At 40.0% G+C, this 26,608-nt stretch overlaps 1 protein-coding gene across 1 annotated transcript; it reads left to right on the top strand.

Annotated features, from left to right (window-relative positions):
- The first annotated feature begins 270 nt into the window (after window positions 1–270).
- znf507 (zinc finger protein 507) lies at window positions 271–24,724 on the top strand. The gene is made up of 7 exons (XM_083549900.1): window positions 271–461; window positions 2,995–5,126; window positions 9,436–9,553; window positions 10,429–10,540; window positions 13,095–13,199; window positions 15,506–15,640; window positions 22,315–24,724. The coding sequence occupies exons 2-7, from the start codon at window positions 2,997–2,999 to the stop codon at window positions 22,631–22,633; spliced, it is 2,919 nt and encodes a 972-aa protein (XP_083406026.1). The 5' UTR covers window positions 271–461; window positions 2,995–2,996; the 3' UTR covers window positions 22,634–24,724.
- The last annotated feature ends 1,884 nt before the right edge of the window (window positions 24,725–26,608 follow it).

Below are 26,608 nucleotides of genomic sequence, written 5' to 3'. Positions count from 1 at the left end.
TTTGCCTATACATAATGATTTGTAATTATGGCGTGTTATTTCATAAAAACAATTTATATACTGTATATATTTTAAGTGTAACACACCGTATTGACGCTAGATGGCGCATGTGAAATGGGTCTAGTGCAAAAGCGAGCTGCTCTGGGATTGGATAATAGGACAGAACGTTTTAACTGTCCAATCACAAGCATGGAAAAGAGTTAGAGGCGGGATTAGTGGGCGAACAGGTGGGTATGGGGGTGAACCACACGCGGCATCGTGGTTGACGTCACGTTCTCAGTCCTGGCTGGTCACCTGACCAAACTGGTGTCACGTGATCGGCGGTCCATGCTCGCCATTTTGAGCGCAGCGTGAGAAAAAAGTGAGATACTTTTTTTTTTTTTTTACTGCCTGAGAGTAAAAAAAAAAACTGCGAATCCCAAGCGACCTGGGGCCAAAGATCAGTAGGAGCTGCTGCATCAGTAAGTAAATGACTCCCTGATTATAAAAGTCGCATGATTCCGAGGTGGTTAGGAAACAACGCCAGGGTTTTAAGTGTCTTCTTTTTTCCACCGTGGCTGGTCTTCAGTGTGAGTCGCAGGCTGAGTCCTAAACGCCTCCATCACTTATATCTAGTGCACTTGGAAGCTGTGATATCGTCCTGTATGTAGTGCGCCTTTCTAGTGAGCAAGATATGCATTTGGAATACAGCCAGATTCTCGCCATGTGTATCTCCTCGTTGTGTAGTGATGGCATAAAAACCTCCATGGCTTTGAGGAACGACGTGGTTTGATTATCAGAGAACGTCTGGAGCTTTAATTAGTTATCATGAACTCAATTTCATCTTATTTCTTTATGCTCATGTTTTTTAAACCACCCCATCTCTGGATGCATCTTGTGATGGGTTGAGGTTTCTCAAATATTGATATAATAATATTGCGGATTATTCCAGTCCTCTTTTTTTTTATAGTTTAGATATCCAAAAAAAAAATGTATGATGGGAATAAAACTTTAATTGTGTACGTCATAAATCCTGCCCAAACTTCATCCTCTTTTTCAGCTGAACCCAACTGAAGTTCAAGCCATGACTCATGTGTTCATGTTTTTATGATACACGTGTGTGTGTGTTTTATTAGGAAGTGAAATCCTGCTTTCACACCACCATGCCAAAGAAAGCAGAAGTTGCGGAGTGCTTTGTGGTCAGACATGGAAAGTGAAGGAAATCAAAGGAAATCTGATATTTCCTTCTGATACGACGTGCACGAGCTTGGCCGAGAGATAAAGTCGTCTTATCTTTTTTTTTTTGACGTTCAGGTGCTACAAGTACACACACCCTGAAACCAAACCTCATGAAGAAAAGGCCAGGCTGATCTGGTCTGGGGTCAAAGTCATGCTATGAGTCACAAAGCCGCAGTGTGACGATCCTCAGGCGTGCAATAATAGAGTCAGGGTATTTTAGACCCGGCTCCTGCTGACCTGCTCGGGGTCAGACCCCTCTTAAGGCAAACAGCTGACGACTTCTTCTTCTGGCCTGAAACTAATGAATGGTACTTTAGGTTGGGTTTGTGAACTTCTGACCTTAAGCCATTCAAACTTGTGGTCATGGAGTTGTCACTATTAGAGTTGGAAGGTTTCATTTCCTGTTTGGTGAATAGAATATGAGTGTTTATTTGTCACATATACATTACAGCACAGTGAAATTTGTTCTTTCCATATCCCAGCTTGCTCAGAAGCTGAGGGTCAGAGCACAGGGTCGACCATGACCATGCTCAAGGGCCCAAGAGTGGCAGCTTGGCGATACCGGGGCTTGAACCCCCGACCTTCCGATCAGTAACCCAGCACCTTAACCACTATGTGAGAATATAACAACATAATGTCTGCTGCAAGGTTTCAGTTACGACACACAGTAACCCCCAAACAGCACGGTATTTATTGTAACTATAGCGGGAAAGTGTTGGGTGCGGGGAGTCAAAATCCGGTTCTTGATCCTGACTGTAACACCATCCAGACATAAACATAAGGTGACCGCAAGGTCATGAGTTCATATCCCTTCACTTCCAAGCTGCCACTGCTGGACCCTGGAGTATAGTCGTTAACCTCATGATGTCACTATGGATATCATAATAAAGAAAACCCCGAACAGCATTCAGCAGGGACAGTAATGACACTGCTAGATCAAAATAATATTTCCGATGATTTGATTTGTTTAGAATGCTCAAATCTTTATTCCTTACATCAAATATTCCTATTTGTTCCAGTGGTGGACATTCTTTTAACAGCCTTCTCGAGACATCGAGTCGATATTGAATATCAAATATACAGCTAGTCCCCTACTTACGATGGAGATACGTTACGACGACCCCATCGTAAGTGGAAGACAGTGCTATGGCTGTGACGGTCTTTCCTGCTTCATGCTGATTTTATAATTTTGATTTTCCGCTCTAAACTGATTCCTTTCCTTTTGTTTTGTTTTTTCACTACAAGCATGCGACATATTTGGGCGCTCGCGCTTTTATCACTGATATTGCGGTTTGAAACCGTTGCGCATCCAACGTACTTTACATGAACGTACGTGAAATTTTTTTATATTTTTACAATTTTGTCGTATCGTAAGATCGAAGTCAAACCGTCGTAACTCGGGGACCGTCTGTAGTCCCTTTTTTTTATTCACAAAATTACTTTTACAAAACAAATCTTTCGAACAGTATGGGGTAGAATACTACATTTTATTAAGAACTTAACAAATTACAGTACATCATTTAGCAAAACAGCAATTTTTACAATACGTTCGAAAAATTTAGTTAGACCATCGTAACTTGGGGACCTTCTGTGTTCTATTACTTACATGTTTGGTCCAAAAAGTCACTTTGCAGACAAAAAAGAAAGAATAAAATAATAATAAAAAAATTAATATTTCTTTATATAATATCTAATAATATATTATATAATAATATTTCACTTTTTAAAAATAAATCCACTGGGGAATTAATATGATGTATTTGCTTTCGTACTTAGGTATGGAGGACAGCAGTGGTGTTGCCATTCTAGTTCCTTGCTCCAGGGATCATCAGGAAGTCTACATCCCCGATTCCCGCCTTCACGATGAGGAAGAAGAGCAAGAGCAGCACAAGCAGGCTGCAGATTCTCTCATCCAGGTGATCGAGAAGCTCAGTAAGATAGTGGAGAAACGGCCCAGGCAATGCACTCTGTCTGGTAAAAAGCGTCCCTCCATGACCTGCGCCTCGGTAATGGTGCCAGACAGCAGAGAGGGCATCGGAGGGGTTTCCCCGTCCAAAAGAACCAGGGAGCATGGAGAGGATCTCAGCTGTGCATCAATTCCCGTCACAGATAAAGAACTTATAAACCAAAGTGCCAGCATGGTTACCTGGTACCAGTGCAGCCTGTGTCGCTTTATCTCTCCCACGCTGAGCGCTTTGAAAGAACACATGAAGAGGCACGATGAGCAGCACAACGACCTTATTTTCATGTGCTCCGAGTGCTGTTTTACGTCCAATCATCAGAAGGATGTAGAAACGCATATCAGGCTCCACTATGAGGAGGGCGACTGCACCAATAGAGCCTCTGCAGAGCAAAAGACTGTATCGTTAAAAGGAAATCTGCAGGGTACAATGGGGTTCTCTGCCCTGAAATCGGACTGTGAGTCGGAGAAAATGCCAGAAGCCCCTAAGAAGTGGTACAGCTACGAGCATGGTCGGTATCACTGCCTGATATGCAGTTATGAATGCGGTCAACAGCGCAATCTGAAAACCCATGCCTGGAAACATGCTGGTTTGGTAGACTGCTCATACCCTATATTCGAAGATGACACTGACCAGCAGGAGGCGTACCCTTTATATACCCTGAACAGCAACCTGTCCATAGAGCAGTGTAAAAAGCAGGAGGCTATTGTGGTTCTTGCACCTGTTCAAGAACAAGCTCAGGTTCTGCGCAGTGCTCCGTCCACTCAGCTGGAACTGTGTGCGTCGGCAAAACAGAAATGTGAGGGTGAAGGTGCGGAGGAGCTCGAAAACTTTTTCTCTGTTCAAGAATCTCTATCAGAGGAGCCTCCAGGAGAGGTTCAGGTGACTCCTGAGGCCCAGATGGAGCTGGAGTTGGAGACTGAGAACCAGCAGACGAACACCGACAGCTTGTTGTCTTCAGTACAGAAAATCATCAGCTCCAGTGGCAACACCGCAGGCCACGTCAACGTTATTGTAGAAAGACTGCCTTGCACTGAGGAACCTGTTGCTAACAAGCCCCTGCTCCTCAGCCCGGAGGTTCCTGGATACAAGACCATACTCTCTTCCCAGGAAGTAGGAATTGAGACCCAGTCTCACCCTATGTACTGTGAGGAACAAGTTCTGATTGACTGGAATGACAGCAATGAGCATCAGGAAATGGAAATTCAAGAGTCTGAGTCACGTCCAGAAGAGAATCTGCCTCCAGCCCGTAGGAGGACGCACTCGGAGTGCCTGAGATTGCACTCGTTGGCGGCCGAAGCCCTTGTGGCTATGCCACTGAGAGCTCCAGAGTTGAGCAAGTCCAGTATTAAAGGCACTTCAAATATGATCTCTGACACAGGCCAGAAAATACTTGATCTGTCTGCTGCGTCTGCTGTATCCACCATAAAGATACCTTCAACAGAGCTGGCGTCTGGGATGCCAGGCTCAGCCGCCCTTATAAACCTCAGCCAGGGTTCCAGGGACGAATTCATGTTGGAAGGTCCTTCGAAAGCTGGAATTAGCATGTCGTTACTGACAGTCATTGAACGGCTCAGAGAAAGGTCGGACCAGAATGCCTCAGATGAAGACATTCTGAAGGAGCTGCAGGACAATCCGCAGATTCTGAATGGCAATATGCCGACAGGAGAGGTGGATGCGGTGGATGATTGTTCCTCCACAGAAGCAATGGTGGAGTACGTCGCCGGAAGTGAAAGGCCTTACCGCTGCCGTTTGTGCCTTTACAGCAGCTGCAACAAGGGCTACGTCAAACAGCACCTGCGTGTCCATAGGCAGAAGCAGCCTCACCAGTGCCCCATCTGCGAGCACATTGCATCTGACAGCAGCGATCTGGAGAACCATATGATTCACCACCGCAAGAGCCGCATTTGCCAGTGCAAGCACTGCAACGAGTTCTTTCACTATAAGGTAATTGTGCACGAAGGACCAGTTTTAAAGCAAAGTATTTTGCCAGATCTCGAGGGAAATTTAAGACTCTGTGTAGAACCTTTCTTAGTATGCAAATAAAGACTTTTATATATGTGTAAAGTTACCTAAAACTCATTTTAATGAGAATTTAATGTGCAGTATATGTAGTATGTTACAGTATAGTTCAGGGTTAAGGGCCATGTTCATGGGCCCAGCAGCGGGCAGCTTTGTGGTGGAGGGATTTTAGAATTTTTGACTATCTGATCAAAGGTCTTAAATCGTAACCACTGAACCATCCCTCCCCCCTCCCCTGCTTCATCATTTGACACTTTATTTAAATTCAGTCCGTTTTTATTTGTAGAGCACTTTTAACAATGGACATTGCATCTCTCTGTAAAGCTGTTCTGTAAAGTTGTATAAAAGACAAGTTTAGTGCCTATTGGTTTGTTCCATCTAATTGTTAGTTTATCCAGAACGATCGAGCCAGTGGTGACTGTGGCGAGGAAAAGACTTTGAGAGCAACCAGACTCAAAAGCCAACCTGTCCTCGTCTACTTGGCAACCAATTGTTCATTAATTTCACAGTGTTTTTTCTTAAAGTCTAACATTTAAAAATCCAAATTTTTGGCCCAAAAAAGTAATTTTTTTACGTCCATGTAACGCTTCCTCTAATGCTCATGGCTCGCTTTAGCACTTTTTTTGATAATTTTCCGTGGTGTAGTTCTTTCTATCGCTGGTCCAAATATAATTAGCTGTTTTTAAAACTACAAACGAGACCACAATGAAACAGCCGATCGGATTCCTGTTATTGACGCGAATCTTTCTTGGATTGTACCACAGACGTTAGAGACTTCGTCAGGGAACTTTTAGCGAAACTTGGCCTCGAAATTTTTCTTTAATTCAAAATTAATTTTATTTGTTTAAGGCCAGTTGCTAAGTATTTGTGTGTGTGTGTGTGTGTGTGTGTGTGTGTGTGTGTGTTCATGTTGTGATGTAGGTCTTAAATTGAATTAATGATCTTAAAAAGGTCATAAATAAAACTTGGTGAAACCTGCAGAAACCCTCATTACAGGTGCATCATTGTTGAGATGTGCAATGATGGGCGATTAAATGTACGACTTTCCATACAACCTGTTGATATTATTTCCTCTGCATCATAAAACCTTTCCAGTATGCAAATAAAGGCCATGCAGCATGTGTATAGTAGGGAAATTTCTGATTATGCTTCAAAAATTCATGATGTAAAAACTTTGCAAAATATGTACCGTATTTCTCGGACTATAAGCCGGTACTTTTTTCCCACGTTTTTGAACCCCGCGGCTTAAACGAAGACGCAGCTAATTTATTAATTTTTGCTGGGTTTTTCCCGGTTTCACAAACTGCAAGCCAAAAAACTGAACCCCATAACATTAGACCAATGAAATTTCCGAACGGAAACAAAAAAAACGCACCTCACCTGTGTTCTGAGCTGCACGGCATCAGGAGGAAAAAACTTCCATCAGGTGATTTTTAAACGCACGACGATGCCAAAAGATAAACTCCCGAGAGAAATAGTTGTGAAAGGAAGGAGGAAGACAGTGAACAATGACTTTCTTGGTCGGCTACTGTTTAGATACAAGCCGTTGTAACGCGTTGAGTCGGGGTGAAGGGAGAGCTCGCTTCTGGCAGGCTATTCCCAAAATACCGCTCTGCTCCTAAAGGAAGCGCAACATATTTCACCCGTTACACCGTGTTTAACGTGTCTTTCTTTAAAGCCTGTGTAAAGTACATTAGTATAGACACCTGCGGCTTATAGACAGGTGTGGCTTAGTTACCTTAAAAATAAAAATATTTGTAAAATTCAGTGCTTATATATGGGTGCGCTTTATAGTCCGGAAATTCCGGTAGTCGATTTTTTTGGTCGAACCAAAATGTCAAGTAAAATATTGATTTAAATTGAGGACATTTTTAAAAACATGTTTTGGGTGACTTTAAACTCCACTATTATAGGTTTTTAAGCAAGTAATTGCCCCTGAAAGCTGCTTTAAGTCTGAGCGTGTATAAGTAACCAGATTTATTAGAAAAACATCAGAGCAGTTAATTAGATTAGACATGAAGCCAAATTCTGTTTGGGCCAAAACTCAGCCCACGTGCGTCTTTACATATTTACGTTTGGATTAATAAATCATCTTGAATAAAACTCATCTATCAATTAGAGTAGAAATGCTTCATTAGATACTGTTAAGAAACCATGCAGTAATAAACCATTAGTAATGTTACTGAATGAAAATAACGTGTATCAATTGTATTCATGTAAGTCAGTCATTATGGGTGTATCATTCGTTCATAAAGAAATATCAGTGTCAATTTACAAAAATTTACTTATCGTTCAAATGTAGTTATAAATATTGGCACCCATTTTTTTTCAACTTCATAATTCAGAATTTTGCCACTTTGCATATTCAGACATATACACCAAAGTGTTGGTTGGTCATAAATTAGTTTTTCAAACAGCCTTGACATAATTTACAATAAACCAGTACCTGATATCGCATCTTGGTTAAAACTAATAAAAAATGTTAAAATAAAAAGTCTAGATAGCAATATGCGCCTGCTTTTTGAATTTTTTTTTTTTTTTTTTTATGTCTGATTTGAGTATTTAAATTTTTTTTCTTAGCCTTTCATTATTTAAAGAAGTTGTTAAAAAATAAAGTTGTTCTGGCAGCACTGTGCTGCAGAGGTTTGCACCACCTGTGGTGTTTTCCTTCTGCTTCAGTGGACAGTGCAGCTCTGTAGTGGTGAGATAAAGGAGATTTTCAAAAGTCATGCTTTCAATGTTTAAGGGTCTTAATTCTGAGGAAGTCTTGATATTTTTTTTTAATCTTTAGTTTGTCAAATACAAAAGGGTTGGCAGATTGGGTCCGATTTGTTCCTTGAGGAAAATATTATTGTTAATTTTTTTTCCAGAATTTTTGGCAGTATGAAATTGAAGTAAAAAGTTACAGCTGCTGTTACTGGACCACCATATAACATTACTATAATTACTGAATAATCAGCACTCGTTTATTTCCAACATCCCTGTGTTAAATAATAAATATGATAAAGAAGTGTACATTTTAATTATTGTCACCAGTGTAACAGCAAATACATAAATGGCAGAAGTGGAAGTGCACATGAATATGAACGGTTCTACTAACGTGCGATATCCATATCTACGCACACTGTAACTTTACTGCCGTTCACTTTTCACCTTTTACACTGATTACAGTGTTTACGCTCTGATAGTTTGCGCTGCTGCTTTAATTTAATTTGCACACTTCGAGTTTGCTCTTATCTTGTTTTATAATGTTTATACCCCACTGCACCTACCACATCTCACCTGAACACTGCATCTGGTTTTTTTTTTTATTTATTCAAAAAAACAAACCGTGTGTATATTTATATTTATATATCCATTTATGTTTAATCAATTAATCTATCATCTAGCCTGTTACATATGTCTTAGCCATTTGTCCTTGCACCATCTTATTTATTTATCTTACACATCCTTTAATCCAGCTATATCATCCATCTATCTTATCTTTTCACCCTTCTGTCTTTTCCATCCATCCATGCACTCATCCATCCACTTATCCATCCATCTACTAACCCATCCATCCATCTACTAACCCATCCATCCACCCATCCACTAACCCATCCAGCCACTCATCCATCCACTCGTCTATCCACTCATCCATCCACTCATCCATCCACTCATCCATCCACTAACCCATCCAGCCACTCGTCCATCCACTCATCCATCCACTCACCCATCCATCCACTCATCCATCCATCTATTCATCCATCCACTAACCCATCCATCCACTAACCCATCTAGCCACTTATCCATCCATCCACTCATCTATCCACTCATCTATCCATCCATCCATCCATCCATCCACTCATCTATTCACTTATCTATCCACTCACCCATCCACCTATTCATCCATCCATTCACTCACTCATCCATCCACTCACTTTTGTTCCTGTGAGTATATTTACTTCAGCAGATTAAGGTGGCAGTGCAGCATTTCTCTTTTTTCCTTCTCTAATTTCTCTCTGTATTTAAGAGTGTAATTGTTCATTAGTGTAATTAGTCAGAGTGCTGAAGGTTACTAAAATGTTTGTGCAGAGTGCGCTCCACAAGTCCTGAGCACAGCAGTAAAAGTTAATCCGATTATAAAATTTCAACATTTGCAGACACTGACCTTTTCTTTCTAGTGTGGATTCATTAATATGTTGCCTGTGATTAATCTGTGAATGTTTTTTATTCTTCTGAATTCCTCCTTCAGAGTCAGCTGAGGAACCACGAGAGAGAGCAACACGGGATCAGTGACACGGCTGTGGCCCTCGCGCCCGTCTGTGAATCCAAAGCGAATGTGGAAGAGTCTGAAAAGACGACTGACGAGGGTGAGAGTCTCGGCAAATACACTCCGCAATTATAATGTATCCATCATCATATAAATTAACTTTTTTTAAAAGGTTTTTAACAATAGTTTTCTTCACCCTAAGTGAACATGTCAAAACTGTGTCCATATTTTATATGAGCATCATAGTTATCCAGCACTGCCTTAATCCTTCTGGACAGCTGCACAGGTTGTTGCTGGGATCCTCTTCCACGCCTTCATAATGACCTCATAGAGCTGCTGGATGTTAGACACATGGCGCTTTTCTACCGTCTCAGTACACTGAAGACGACTTGTCCAAGAGCATGAATTACTGTAATCATGTCCTGTGGTCTGATGAGACTAAGATAAACTTATTTGGCTCATATGGTGTCCAGCATGTGTGGTGACACCCTGGTGAGGAGTACCAAAAAAATTGTCTTGTTTACAGCCAGGCATGGTGGTGGCAGCATCATGGTCTGGGGCAGCATGCGTGCGGCTGGTACTGGGGAGCTGCGGTTCATTGAAGGAAACATGGATTCCAACATGTAAATCTGTACTGCTATACAAGCTGCACATCGACTACTCTAAAATATATCCAAGTTTCATTTCTATAGTATAGTCTATTAAGAATGCACTCACTTTTGTGAGATACTGTGTATAGAATCAATAGATTTTTCTTGTAGCTAGTAAAACAGTGAGCTGTGTTTTAGAAACTAAGTAAACACCCTGACATAAAGAACTGAAGCATGCCGTGATATTGCTTATTTACTATTTATTTATTTAAAATAGACGGTAAAAACCGTCTATTTTTATTTTTAGTAATCAATATTGAAGGATTTGTATTTTTGCCACGTCATCGATCGTGAAGCTCTGCAATAATTTTTGTGTTTTCTGCAGATAGTGTCAGTGAGCAGAAAGTGTATAAATGTGACATGTGCGAATATACCAGTTCCACCTACGTTGGAGTGCGGAACCATCGCAGAATTCACAGTTCTGACAAACCCTACAGGTGCGTATCGGCTCCTCAGGAAACTTTGGAGAAACCTTTTTTTACCCTGTAAAATCGGTACATGAGCACAATGAACATAACCCTGGCTTCCAAATTCAACGGCACTGGCAATGACCATCATTAAATGCAGGTTAGGAAGATTAAAAGGTTTCACATGGTGGCCACGGGTGAGTGTATGAGCATTCTTCAACCACAAGAGGGCAGTAAAACCTCACTTTAATGTATAAAATGTAAAGAAAGAATGAAAGAAATACATTGACAGAAAAAAAGAAAGAGATGGTGGTAAAGGTGTTCTATTTTGGATCGAATTGTCATTAGTGTAGGGCCACAACAAACGACCCTACTACACTAAAAGTATAAAAAAAATTTAAAAAAAGCTGTTTTGCTTATTATAACAATATAGAACCCTAATTCAGGGTATTTATGTACAAAAGTGTACTTTTAAAATGCAAAAGCCAGATATTAGAGTTTAACTTTCTTTAATTTTGCCATTCAAAAGCTTATAGTAGCTGCTTGTTAAGGAGTGCAACAAAAAAACAACAACAAAAACCAGAAAAAATTATCTGTATAGTATTTAATAATAATTGCAGATGGCAAGTTGACCACCATGCTTTAAAAATACACACGCTTTGTTCAGTTGTAAAGACATAAGCATCATGAATATAATACATGTAATTTTGCGTAATATTTAAATGATATTTGCATAAATTAAATATACAAACACTGAAAACGAGCATTTTAGCGTAGTAAAGCCGCAGTAAATCACAATTGAAAACGGGTAAGTTACTGTTGTAGCGGTACAACAGACGCTATAACAAACGCTATAAAAAAAGAGAAGAGAACAAAACGGAGAAACGAATCGCTACAACAACAAAAAAAATTATGAATTGGTGTTCAAATGCAAAAGCATTCGCTGAAAACCACAACAGTGACTGAAAATGTGATTGTTTACTGCTGCAGCTTGGTTAGTTGTTGCAGCCCTACATGAGTCTAAATCTCAGCTGTTCTGAGCTGCTCCGCTTGGCTCTTGGATCAGGCCCTCGACCCCCAGCACCTACTGCTGAGCCAAATGGTGTCAATTTGACATTAAATTAACTGAAAACAGTAGGAAGCGGGGGGGGGGGGGGGGCTGGTATTATTACTGATCGGAAGTTGAGGTTTATTATTACTGGGTTACTTATCAGAGGGCTGGAGGTTTAAAGCCCCACTGCTGCCACTGTTGGGCCCTTGAGCAAGGCCCTTTGCCTTATCTGCTCCAAGGGCGCTGTATGCCTGCGCTTCGACCCCAGCTTCATGACTAGCAGGAATATGCGAGGAAAGAATTTCACAGTGCTGTAATGTGTGTGTGTGTGTGTGTGTGTGTGTGAGAGAAGCAAGAGCTTATTTCTTATTCTTGATTCGCTATATATGATTTTATATATATATATATATATATATATATATATATATAAATATTTTATAATCGAGCTTCAACTAACTAAAGATTGAGTCTTTTTTTTTTTATTATAGAAACAGAATTACTGAGTAAAACCAGCTTTACTGCACCAGAGACAGTACTGGCCATTTATAGTTTGTATACAGAGGAAGTTAGAACGGTAGCAAACCCATAGTGGACTCGAGAACCAACGGTAACTCTGACCAGGATGCAGCGTTTACTGAAGATGCCCGAAAAAAGAGTGTCACGATTGTAACGCAGCCTCTTCCCAGCATGATTTTAGATGTAGAAATAAAGATCTTCACACACACATACAGGGAATCTCATACTCGGGCTCTTCACAGGGCCTCTTTACGCATGCAGACATCTCTCAGCCATTTTACTTCTCTCACCTACGCCTACTTCAAACAGCCCCTCAGAGACTCATAGCCCTTTCAACTAGCGCTCGCCTGAGCACTATGCGCTGAGTGGGATGCAGTGGAAGTGGTAGACAGCATGATGATTTTTTGTCCTCTACAGCAGAAAAAAAATTAAAGAATTCATCAAGTGAGTGAATTTCATATGAAACCCATTCAAATCCCTTTTGTCGGAGTTTGTGTGGTGACTGTGTGAGCTGTGATGTTCCATTTTACCACAAGAGGGCAGTAAAGCGCAAGTTTAATTCACCTAAAGCTTTCATATGCGAGTGGAGTGCTTTCTGCCGTGTTAGGTGTGGGTGTCAAAGACGTGTCCACACGCACGCACACGCATACAATCCCGAGCTCTCAGTAGGGCCTCTTTGAGCGCATGGAGTTGTTTCTCAGCCATTCCGCTCCTCTAACCTACGCCTACTTCAAACAACCCCTCAGAGATGTTCGCCCCTTTTAACTAACACCGGGCCGAACATCACTGTTTGAGCGCAGACTCCATACAAATGGGCTCATACTTCACATTCAGAGCTGCGGGGCGATCGTGCACTTCGCAACAAGCCTCGCAAATAAGCAGGCATCCAAAAAAAAAATTAAACCAGCCACGAGTCCATGCTGGGACAAGTCGCAGCTCTGTTGGCAGGGGGTGGGAGAAGAATCCAGTTTTCAGTTTTTAGAAGTGTTTTTATACGTTCGCTCTGATCTGCCACAGGTGCTGCAGCTGCGACTTCGCTACCACCAACATGAACAGCCTAAAGAGCCACATGAAGAGACACCCACAGGAGCACCAAGCCGTGCAGCTGCTCGAGCAGTACAGGTGAGCACCACGGCACAGAGAAGCCAAACGCTTTTATGCTCCTGAACTCTCAAGTGGCTCAGCAGTCAAAGTTTTTACTTTAATGTTGAGATGGAGAGTTTGAGTCCTGACATAACTACCCCATGAGTGTGGATTCCAAATGGAAATAAACGGTTCTGCTGGAAAGAATGGCCATCCCCTTTGGTGTCAATCAAACCGACATGTTCTCGTAATCATGGAAATTTGTCCGCATATGAAGTTCTGTAAATCTGCTGAATGACGTAACTTGGCAGATGCAAGGCAAGTATGCATAGCAGCTAGAGGTCGTCTGATTCACCGGTTTTGCTGATTAATCAGCACCGATAGTTGATTTGCTGGAACTATCGGCTATTGTCAAACATCCGTACCGATAGCTTTTACATCTGTTACTACGAGAGCGGCCTTTAGAGGCGAGTCACTGACATGCTCCTATTTTTTTTTTTTTTTTTTTTTTTTTTTTTTTTTTTTTTTTTTTTTTTAAACGTATAGTGCTATATAATAATTCACTATTTGAAGTTTTTAAATTGTATTTATTCATTAATGTATAAAATTTTATTTATTCATATAATATATAAAACCTTTCCTCATACAGGTATTATAAGAAAAGTCCACTGAGTTACTGAGTTGTCATGAAGTTCAGATATAACAATTGCGTAGATGTTGCCAGGTCCTCTCTATTAAACATACACACGGGCAATATCGGATTTTATTTAATAACACACCCGCTCTTGAATCACATGACCGAAACGCATAATTAATTAAATAGACTCAGTAACGTGGAGACCCTGAGGACTTAATGGAATGAACTATCTGACTAACTTTCCGCACATTGTATATTATCTACCACTTTTTGTTAGTCAATTAGGTTTCCAGGCGGCCAAAACCTGCGACCGGGCGGGGCACTGTAACTTTTATTTGCCTGGTGGCTTAGCTAATGAATTTAACATTTGTTCACCTCTGGCAATTTATCTTCGTTTGCCACAAGGCAGACAAAGTGGATATGAATCATAATGAACAGATGTGCCGAACTGAAGGTCACATAGATACACCAGAGTTGTAGCTAAATATAGAACAACAAGGAAATGAGGTAACACATGAAATTATACAGCATCCAGATAAAATGCTTCCCCCATCATATTTTTTTCTTTGGTCTTTAGTTTCCTGTAGTTAAATGTTTATGCTACACTGCCCGTCCAAAAAAAAAATCACCACCTGGATTCAACTAAGCAAATAGTTAAGAGCTTCACATTGAATAGTTACTGCATGGATGATTATGTATCTGCTGGTAACAAGATATTAAATCCTGAATGATGCAGTGTGTAGCTGCTTATTTCTTAAACAACCGAGTGTCAAATTATTGCTATGCATCAAGCAAAGAAAACAAACAGGATATTGCTGAAATGACTGAAATAGGGATTAAAGAACTGTCCCAAGCGTTATTAAAAACTGGAGGGAGAGTGTGAACCATCATTTTCGAGGAAAAAACGTGGACGTAAAAAAATCTGGAATGATCGTGATCGGCGAATCACAAACGTTTGGTGACATCATATCGTTAAAAAAAAAAAAAAAGGCTTCCATTTGCTAGGAAGTGTAAAGATTGGACTCTGGAGTAATGGAAAAAGGTCGTGATCTGATGAGCCCAGATTTAACCTGTTGCAGCGTGATCAGGGTAAGAGGAGAGGTGGATGAACTGATACACCGATCATGCCTAGTGCCTACCATACAAATCTGTGAGGGCAGTGATATGATCTGGGGTCGCTACAGTCGGTTGCATTAGTAAGAATGAGGTCAGCTGACTACCTGAATATACTCAGTGACAAGGTTATTTAATCAATGGATTTATTTCTTCCTTGATGGCACAGGCTTATTCCAAGATGACAATTCCAGGATTCATTGGGCTCAAATTGTGAAAGAGAGGTTCAGGTCATTTTCAAACAAGGATTGGCCTCCACAGAGTCCATTCCTTAACCCCGTTGAGAATCTTTGGTATGTGCTGGAGAACACTTTGCGCAGCGGTCCGACTCTGGATGGGAATTAATGTTGTGACATTGCAGAAGCTTATCGAAACGATACCACGGCGAATTTGTGCCAAAATCAAAGCTAAATGCGGACCAACCGAATATTAGTGTGTGACCCTTTTTTTTTTTTTTTTTTTTTTGGAAGGGCAGTGTATGTTTACGTGTGAAATCTCATGCTAGGCAACTAAACAGTGTATCAGTCTAATTAAACTAGTAAATAGGATATAACAGATGTGAAGATTTTATGCATCTTTTTTCTTTCCTGCTCAGGTGCTCGCTCTGCGGATACGTGTGCAGTCATCCGCCGTCCCTCAAGTCCCATATGTGGAAACACGCCGGGGATCAGAACTATAACTACGAACAAGTGAACAAGGCGATCAACGAGGCGATCTCCCAAAGCAGCCGGTGAGGGTCACCTTAAGTCTCTTGGTGTCGCTTGGCTAATCATTATACAGCAGTCGGAAGCATTGTAGCTGATTCTAATGAGATGCTGGATCAGTAGTGGTACAGGTTACATTTGGTTTGGTGTTTTAAAATCACATGCTTGTGTTTTGTCGGATAAGTGTGTATTGTAAAGTGGGAATACGTTTGAATTTAAGCAATGGTTGACGGTAATGAATTAAAGGAATACAGTAAACCCCCGTTTATCGGGGTGAGTACGTTTCCAAAACCGCCCACGATAAACGGACACCACCGTGTTTTTTTTTTTTTGTTTGTTTTTTTTTGTTATCGTTTAAGCCGTAAATCATCCTCCCACAGACTTGAAACACACAAACATTTGCAAGAATATAGCAAGATAAATTTTATGTAAATTGGTAGAAATACAGTACACTGTATCACATTTATAGTGAGTACATGTACTGTAAAGTGTACAAAATTTGCAACCAGACATATTTTAAAATAAATGTTTGTAGGAATCTCATTTCTCAAGAAGATCTGCATTCAATTTGAAATATAAACTCATGAGACATGTGGCTTTTACCCTGTGCTTTTCTGGATTGCTCCAGGACTGATTTCATGTATTTTTATATATATATATATATATATATATATATATATATATATATATATATATATATATATATATAAAGAAATTAATATTCAAGGTACTTCATCATCTATAACTTATCTTTTAGAGCAATATCAACTTTGATGGATAATGGACAGTGAAGCTCAAAGTATATTCTCCTTAAAGATTGTGTATTTAGCCCACTGTTATCTGGAACTGTTAACATTTAAAGTTAGATAGGGCATTTTCAGCTGTGAGTCCCAAAAAGCTGTGGTGAAGGCTAACAGGTTTTAAAAACTGCACAGAAACACAAGTGCACATCAATCAGAAACTGAAGAATGATTGCGATCATGTACACAGATCAGATAGAACATTAAAACCACTGACTGCTGATGTGCATAACATGATCTCATTACAATGGTAGCTGCCAAGGAGTGGGATATACTAGTCTGCAAGTAAAAAAGAAAAAAATCGTTCCTAAAGTTGATGTGTTGGAAGCATAAGGACATGAGTGACTGATGAATTTGTGATGAATTGATTTACTGGGTCAGAGCATCTCTAAAACCCTGCTGGTCTGGAGGGCTGTTCCCAGTATGCAGTGATTAGTACAAACGATCACACAGAAGAGATGCTGTAGCACAAATTGCAGAAGTTAATGCTCTCATAAAGGCGTGTCGATACACACATCAGTGCTTGGATGTTTAGGTTTAAAACTTGGCAGACAGATATAAGACATATAAAGCTTTCCACACGGTGATGTTGGCGGAACATCCAAACTGCAAAAATTTTTCAGGGATGGTTTGAGGAACACAGCAAAGAGTTCCAAGTCTTGACTCAATTTTGATCGAGTATCTCTCGGATGCGCCGGATGAAAAAGTCTCCTCCACGGAGGCTTCACCTCGCAACTTGCTGAATGTAAAGGACCTGTTGTTTGGGAGCCAGGTATAGCTGCATACCCCCCAAAGGTCTTTTGAAAATCCTATAAGATTCCTATTGTCCTGGGCTAAAATCTGTAGTCTTCTATCAAACCGAGGACCAATTGGAGCGCCGAACCTTATGACCTCCTCAAGGAAAATTTCGATACGAGTCAAGTGGACAGTACAGCAAAGAGAGAAACTTGGGTTAGGGAGGGTGTTTATATGCATGTCATGAACAAAATGAACACTACAAATGTTTTTTGTTTGCTCCTAGATACCGTTAGCGAGAGAACGAGGATCTGAACGTGTCACGGATTAATGTAGTTAAACTTCGGACGAGTTATTTTTTTTTTGTGTTCGAGTCAGTTTTTGACTGTGGTACAGTGACATTATGATAACTGAGATCCTACAGTGTGACATGAGGATCGTGTTCGTAAAATCTGACAAGTAACAGTCACAGAGGACTATTAAAAATCGCACAGAATGAGCCTGGCTTTAGACTGTAGTTTGGGAGGTGGTAGCTTAGCGGTTAAAGCTTTTGGACTATGAATTGGAAGGTCACAATTTGAAATCCCAGCAACACCACCAACACTGCTGGGGACTTGAGTAAGGCCCTTAACCCCTAACTGCTCAGTTGTAGGCCGCTCTGGACAAGGCCATCTGCCAAATGCCATAAACGTAAATATACTTTTAATGATTTGTCTGATCAGGGTGTAGTGTTTTGGTTTCACTGTCTGTGTTTTGCTTAGATGGAGATTCCACCTGCAATGTGACGAAACAAAAATCTAAGCAACATGGCAATGAAAAAGAAACAGCTCTGGTTTATTCATTTGTCTTCAATAATTGCTTGTCTTATTTCAGCAGCATCGTGACTTGTCTGTTGAATAGCTCTGCTATGATGCATTTAACAAGTCCGTTTGTTTAATCGTCCTCCTTTAGAGTTCATTCAGATTTGTACACAATTGTAAAAATTGTGTTTTTACTTTCTTTAAAAAAAAAAAAAAAAAAAACACACTGTTGACATAAATGCATGAATAGATTAAGCCCAAGGACACTTCTGTCCACTTCATTCTGCTGTGATACATTCCAGCATCTTCCAACATTCCGAAAGCGCAAATAAGGAACGAGAACAGAAATGATTAGACATCTGTTGCTTCCAAGTCAAACTGACAGATCAGAAAACAGCTGCAGGATTCTGCTTGCTGTTCATTTCGAGTTCGATGATGGATCTTGTATCGCTGCACTCAGGCACTCGGGGCTGTTGCCAGTAAACCAAACAAATGGGTCCGGAGGTCTGGTCTGTCATCCCATAATTCTACAGCAAGTACTGATTATAGTCCTTAATGTTTCAATTGAGTATTCTAGCCATCATAAATTATTAGTAGACCTGTAATTGTGTGTACATTTGTAGAAGCTTGAGTGGCTTTTAAGGGTGTAACGATACACAAAACGGTACATAACTTGGTTTTTATGTCACGGTTGTGTTTAATTTTGGTGCAGTTTGGGGGAAGAAATGCAAAACATACAATAGCTTGTTGTTTTTTTTTTGTTTTTTGTTTTTTTAAATTAACATTTGTGATCATCTATAGTTTATATTTAAATTGTATTTTTAATTAAACACCTGCTTGGTGTAAATAAAAAAAAATGAAATATAGAAAATAAAATAGAAAAAGCTAATAAATTAGTATTAATTGAGTAATTGATTAAATTGGCTTACTGTATTTTTCGGACTATTAGCCGCTACTTTTTTCCTACGTTTTGAACCCTGCGGCTTAAACAACGAAGCGGCTAATTTATGGATTTTTCCTGGGTTTTTCCCGGTTTCACGAACTTCAAGCTAAAAAAATGAGCGACATAACATTAGACCAATGAAATTTCCAAACGGAAACGAAAAAACGCACCTCACCTGTGTTCTGAGCTGCACGGCATCGGGAGAAAAAAAACTTTTTTTTTTTTTAAATGCACGACGATGCCAAAAGATAAACTCCCGAGAGAAATAGTTGTGAAAGGAAGGAGGAAGACAGTGAACAATGACTTTCTTGGTCGGCTACTGTTTAGATACAAGCCGTTGTAACGCGTTGAGTCTGGGTGAAGAGATAGCTCGCTAACTCCAGTTGCAAATGAAATCATATAAGCACAGACAGGTTTCCAAAACGCGTGCTTTATTTTTCTCGGCAACAGCGTTAAGGGTTAGTCAAAGAAACCTAAAAATGAGCATCAGAAAATAATAAACACATATTCCTCGACTTGCACACATGCAGAAATACCGGAAGAATGCAGTGCCGGTCTTTTCCCAAAATACCGCTACGCTCCTAAAGGAAGCGCAACATATTTCACCTGTTACACCGTGTGTAACGTGTCTCGTTAAAGCCTGTGTAAAGTACATTAGTGGCTTATAGACAGGTGCGGCTTATTTATCTTCAAAATAAAAATATTTGTAAAATTCAGTGGGTGCAGCTTATATATGGGTGCACTTTATAGTCCGAAAATTACGGTATATTAAATAAAAGGAAATTTTTTATTTAATTTTTTATTCGTTAGACCTCATTTGGGTAATACAGTGTGTGTGTGTGTGTGTTACATTTAATATTACATTTTCTAAAGATATGATTTACTCAACTGTTCTTATTTAAGCCTACTGTAACAAATGTCTTCATTCCTTCCATCCTTCATTCATTCACTACCTCGGTATGTGGAATTGTCAGAATTTTCTCGTCTTTCAAGAGAAATTCTTGAAGCTGGACATAAAACGCTAAAGAATCTACATCACTAGACTGTCATAAAAAACGTTGGCAATTACAGGAAGTGCCGGCGATTTCGAGCATGCGCAAAACAAAAGTTGCTGTCCGCCACTTAGTTGAAATCCTCACAGCCATATTATGTTCCGCACGTAAAAAGGATCGCATTTGGTACACCTGCACCGAAACCCTGTACCGAAACGATACAGATACCGAAAACGTGTACCGGTAAACTCCTTGTGGGTATTTTGTGAGCGACACTCTGACATGGTGCGTTATAGAAACACTTTTTCACATGCTTTTGTCGCAGTAATTTGTTGATTTAGGCAGATCTTTAGGGCTGATGAAGGCACGTCATGTCACTACAATGGTGCATAATAAACACATCGTGTTTCTCGGATCTGCCCACTTCGTCCCAGCCTGCCTCTGGATGGTGTTCTTTTTGACTGGCCACTCTGCGCAGCTGGGGATGTTTCTCATCAACGCCCAGGGGATCTATGAAATTACAGAGTAAGAACAGGAACTGGATTTGGACAGTAGTTAATGTCAGCAGTCTTCTACACCAACTCAGTACTACAGTTTGCATCTGATCACCATCAACGCACACCTCAACATCATTTATCTGTAATAAATGGATATTCGGAGCCACCCAGATGAGGAAGGGTTTCCTCTTGAGTCTGGTTCCTCTCAAGGTTTCTTTCTTATGCCATCTCAGGGAGTTTTTTCCTTTGCTATAGTCGCCACCGGCTCACACATCAGGGACAAACCTACACTTCTAAAGAACATCTTATTCATTCTTAATCACCACATTATCTGTGTAAAGCTGCTTTGAGACAATGTTCATTGTTAAAAGCGTTATACAAATAAAAATGAATTGAATTTAATGTCAGTATGTTCTCCAGAGTGCAACTCTTTCCACTGTACTGGGTGTTTATTTATGGCACAGGTCTATGATCCTGTAGTTTGTTAGTAAATGAGCATGTAATGTCGAATATATCGCCCAGAACGCGACTCTCGCTATCGTCACACGCAGAGTTCAAATGCAGAGTTCAAGACGTGTCAAATGCATATGTTGCTGTAATTTTGTGTTTCTTGTTATCTGATTGGTTCACGATCCTGTAACTTCACTATGATGTGTTGGAGGGATGCAATAACAGTAGCACAGCACGGGTGGATGCGCAAATCAAACTGATCAGAAGTTGCGCAAAATGTACACAACAGCACGTGTAGTTCTGGCTGTACATTGAAAGTTGATATTAATGAACTCGTATGAATGTTTTATCGTTTCTGTAGTAACGGCTCATACGTTGGGCAGATGTTCTACATAATACAGTCTGCAAACAAAGTGATTCTTATAGTCATTGACGTTAAAAGGGTTTGTTCCCATGTGTTTATAACATAGGTGAGAAATGAAGATAAATGTCTCTCGGATGCTTCACAATATTAAATCTAACCATAAACCGTCCAAATGCAGACATGTTAATTAACGAACTATTGTAATTACTGGCAAATAGCTGTGGCTTATAATAAGTGGCATAACACACTCCGGATCCTGCATGTGCTCGCATACCAGATGTATTTACGTTTATATTTATGGCATTTGGCAGACTGCCTTATCCACAGTGACTTACATTTGAGCAGTTTAGGGTTAAGTGTTCAGTGGAGGTTTGGTGTTGCTGGGACTTGAACTTGTGACCTTCTGATCCAGAATCCAATGCCTCAACCACTAAGCTACAACCTCCCTCCAATCAGGATGCAGCATGCTGTAATAGTAACCGTTACAGAGTAACGATCACTGTGGAGGGTTTTGGCCCACACTTCTTTCCAGAATTAATGTTGAGATATTCATTGGGAGTGACGAGGATGGACAGGATTAGAAATTAGTTTATTAGAGGGACAGCGCATGTAGGACGTTTTGGACATTAGGTGAGGGAGGTGAGATTGAGATGGTTTGGACATGTGCAGAGGAGGGACTTGGGGTATATCATTAGGAGAATGCTGAGGATGGAGCCACCAGGAAGGAGGAAGAGAGGAAGACCAAAGAGGAGGTTTATGGATGTGGTGAGGAAAGACATGCAGGTAGTTGGTGTAAAAGAGGAAGATGTAGAGGACAGGGGGGTATGGAGACGGATGATCCGCTGTGGCGACCCCTAATGGGAGAACCCAATAGAAGAAGACTTATTTGTAGAATTGTTTTAAATCAGCCACATTTGCAGTTTAAGGTCATGCCACAGCATCTCAATCGGACTTTGACTAGAGCACTCCAATGACTTTTGTGCTATTTATGTACAGTAACTGATTGCATCAGTTTCGTTACTGTCCACCACTAGAATGATCTTTCACTATAAGACCTTTCAGACCTGCATAAGACATCTGTGTTGTGTTTTTTTTCCCTTCTCTCTCTGCATGCATAAGGTCTCCAGTTGTGCCTTCGAAACCAGGCCCAGATCTATCCACGGACCGTATCATCATTCTGAGCCAGAAGGACAACTCGGCACCATCGCCTCCTCCGGCCCCCAGAGCGCCGGGGGTACCGGTGAGAAAAGATGGCAGCGGACTTCCCAGAGGGGGCACCGAGTACTGCGTACTGCTCTTTTGCTGCTGTGTGTGTGGCTTCGAGTCCACCAGCAAAGAACGGCTGATGGAGCACATGAAGGAGCACGACATCATCAGCATCATACTGAGCAAGGAGCAGCAGGGAAGCCAGGCTCCGGAAGCAGGCACGACGCAGTGAGCTATTGGTGGATGCCCGTACAGTACAATAAATCTCTTCAAAAATTAGAGCCAGTACCTTTTTGTATATATATATTTTTTTTTCCATTGCACTTTTTTCTTTTCTTTAATGCTTTTTGATATACAGCTTCAGAGAAATTCTTTCTTTTTTTTTTTTAAGGTTTAAGATTTCATCTTAAACAATATGACTGATAGATAAATAAATAATATCCAAGTACATATTTTAACCGCGTAACATCACAGGTGAATTTTTTTTTCAATATTTCATACCTCAAAGTCTTCACTTCAACTTCATGACATGATTATAATCGTCCACAGGGCAGCTTCTCTTTTTCACCGTTAGATTATTTATCAGTATTGTTTATATTGTGTATATGGTTAAGGGAAAGTAAGGAAACGATCGTAGGTGAATTTCATTTCCGTTCGTCTGTATTTTTCTGTTAATATTTATCACGCTTATTTATATATCTCGCCATGCACCCTTCCGTTACGCTCGACGCCAGTCGGTTCTTTCTTCGGTGCTATCGACGCGCTCTGGCGGCTCACGAGGAGCTGAACGAGGCGTCATATCAGAAATGTATCTCACTCGACAGCCAGTCAGAAACATGCATTTATCCGTGTTTAAATACACAGTCACAAAACATACTGAAAGACTTAATTGTCCTAATAGGAACATCTAACTTAATGCTTTAAGTTCTTCCTTTTCTATTTAAACCAGTACAGAAACTCGACCTTTTTCTTTTTCTATTTTTTTATTTTTAATCTTTTTTCTTTCGTACATTTAAAACTTGAGATGCGAAGTTTTACAATGAGCAGGTCACAAAGGATTATTTTATATCCAAACGGTTTCCACAGGAAAAAAAAAAAAAACATTGACTGCTACCTCTGGTCAAAAAAAGTTTCCGAAAAAAATGAGTCTTATATTAGCGAGGGCTAAATTTGCATATTTGTATTGATTTCGTGTCAACAGTTATGCGAAGGAAAAAAATGCATGCATAATTCATGCCGCTTTGAGATCGCGTACGGGGGGGGAGAAAAGCGAAAGGAAAATTTTTTTCTTTTTTGTAATACGGACGCTCCGAATTACGAATGTCTCAGCCTAATTTATAGATAGACGAGCACGCATCAGGAAGATAATGACTCCATGCATGTGAAGCATGCAATCACTGGAGCTCATTGTGCATTTTAATCACAGTCGTTCGAGCTTTGCACACGATGCTCGGAAAAATCGCAGACGATCTGGGAATTGCTTTTTCCCATTACTTACGTCGTAAAGGCGTGCGCGTTCGGTCGAGCGACGTCGATGCGATCGGATTTGCAGGTTCTTTTGTATTTGCTGTATTGCAGTTCTGGTTAATAAGCGAGCCGCTTGTTTATCCTTGTAGACTTTTTTTTGAAGAAGGTGGAGGAAGCAACAAATAGTTTAGCTAGTTTTTGTATGGCTTTTTCTGGAGATATAAGAAATACAGTTTGTGGTTTGTTTGTGTATTTGGCTTTAATTCATACCTACAGTTTTACAATGCATCATGTAACTGATAAAAACAACAACTTGGAATCATGGGTGCTCAGTCAGCTATGTGCCTTCCATTTTTACTCCCTTTTCAAGATTACACCAAACATTTAAGCCCTGTTTTTTTTTTTTGTGTGTGTGACTGGATTAAGCCTTGACTGTAAAATCTTGTTCTGACACATAGTACTGAAGTTTGGCTTCTTTTTTTTTATTATTTTTTTTTTAAGAATTGCTATTTTTAAGGTAACACTACAGGGAAGAAAATGAAAAGAAAAATATACGGAGTATCACCTAGCCAAAGCGTATCACAAAATCGTCCTCTTCTAGGATTATCCCCTGACTAACGGAAAGGTTATCATCAGAAGTTTGTACCGCTGCCAAAAGGAGGACGAGGACAGTAGACTTTAAAGTTGTCGATGCCTTTTTAGCACAATTTTCTTTCTAGTTCACCTTCGGCGTGGTCGCACAAAAGGCCGCGTTTCACAAATCTAGTGTTCCGTTCAATTTATTTATTTACACTTCATTGACTGTAAAATGTTACGACTTGTATTTTTGGTATTAAAACACAAACTTTGACATCAAGCTTTTGCGGAAGTGTCGTTATTTTCAGCGGTCAGCTCCTTTCCAGATCCTCGCCAAATCCCCCTCTCCTTCCTCCACTTTAGGGAGAGAAATCTGCTGAGCTTAACTTTTTTTGATTTCACACCGGAGCAAAAGTTCAGCGTCTTCGCTCTGCTTCTATCCGAAATCTGTCCGTGTTGGATTTTAGAAATCGTAAGTAAGGCCTCACTGATGCTGTCTTTATTTAATTGCATCATGGCACTTGGGAACTGTCGGAGGTAAAGCTGTAATTATTTCTGTCACAGAAAAGTCTTCAAGGCTTTGTGCGCTGTGGGTTCTTTGGTAACGAGACAAGTTGCAATTTTTTTTTTTATGGTTTTATAAATTTTAAGAGAGTTTGGGAAAAGAAGTAGCAGGTGGGTAAATGTTTTATAGCTCTTTAAAACCTCTATTGTCAGTAAGGGTGTAACGGTACACAAAATTCACATTTCGGTTCAAGTTAGGGGGGAAGAAATGCAAAACAAAATTGCTGTTCAATATTTTCATTAAAGGAGTTCATTTTTAACATTTTTGAACAGTTTAGATTTTAACACAGTTTTAAATAAAATACCAGCTTAATTTAAATACAAAATAACTCATAAAAATGAGTCAATCAAATTGATGCAATACACTTTTTATTTGATTGATTTAATCGATTAAATTGGAACAAATACAATTAAATAAATGGAAGAATGTAATTAAATATTTTATTTAATATTTGTTAGACCCCATTTGGGTAATACAGATGTGTTTTTATATTTATTTTTCTAAATATATATTTGGCTTATGTTCTACTTATTTCAGCATACTTTAACAAATGTCTTCATTCCTTCCATCCTTCATTCAATCACTCCCTCGATATGTGGAATTTTCATGATTTACTCCTTTTAAGAGAAATTCTTGAAGCTGGATTTAAAATGTTAAAGAATCCAGTGACTGCAGCGGTTTCGAGTATTCATGCAACACCATCTGAATTTTACAGCGCACTGCAAATCGCATTTCCAGTACGGAGTGAGTAGCCACAGTGACACTGCACTAACTATAGTTTTTTTATACCTCTGCCTTTGTTTTCAAGTTCAATATTACATTCGGTGGACATTGGACATGGACATTCGGTGCCACCCGGATGATGGGTTCCCTTTAAGTCTTTTTCCTTTCAAGCTTTCTTCCACATGCCATCTTAGGAAGATTTTGAGACATTGTCCATTATTAAGTGTTCTACAAATTAAGAAAAATTGCAATAATATTAGACAGAACATGCTCTGTTTTCTTGTCAGGTTTGTGTTGGTTTAGGAGTTATCCTGGGAACATACGAGGATTGGATTCCATGACAGGGTACCAAAAACATTCATTACCCCATTCAGATCTAATAAGAGTTTATCTTGGCTAGATCATCATGTTGTTGTCAGTTTTGGACACTAAGGATGTACTTTTATATCGATAAAAATATTTTTTAGACATTGTTTAGAATGTCTTTGGATGTAGCATTAAATTTCCCCTTCATTTAAACAAGCAGACCCAAACCTGTTCCAGCATGACAGAAAGCCAGCCCCAGTAAGATAAAGTTTACATGGGTTTGAGTGAAAGATCTCCTGCTATAGAGCGCTGACCTTAACCCCTTAGCACCTCTGGGATGAAATGGAACACTGACTGCACCCCAGGCCTCCTCCACTTACCTACATCGGTACCTGACTTCACTAAATCCATTCTGTTTGAATGAGCACAAACTAAGATCCAAGATCTAGTGGAACATCTTCCCAGAAGACTGGAGGTTATTATAAGACCAAATGGGAACTAACTGTGCAAGGAGATATTCATAAAGCACGTTCAAATCTAATGAGGTGTTCCGAAAATTTGGTCCATGTA

Source organism: Silurus aristotelis (genome assembly GCF_946808225.1).
Source record: "Silurus aristotelis genome assembly, chromosome: 9".
Classification (NCBI taxonomy): Eukaryota; Metazoa; Chordata; class Actinopteri; order Siluriformes; family Siluridae; genus Silurus; species Silurus aristotelis.
The sequence above is the reverse complement of the archived record's forward strand: the minus strand, read 5'-3'. Positions and strand labels throughout refer to the sequence as shown.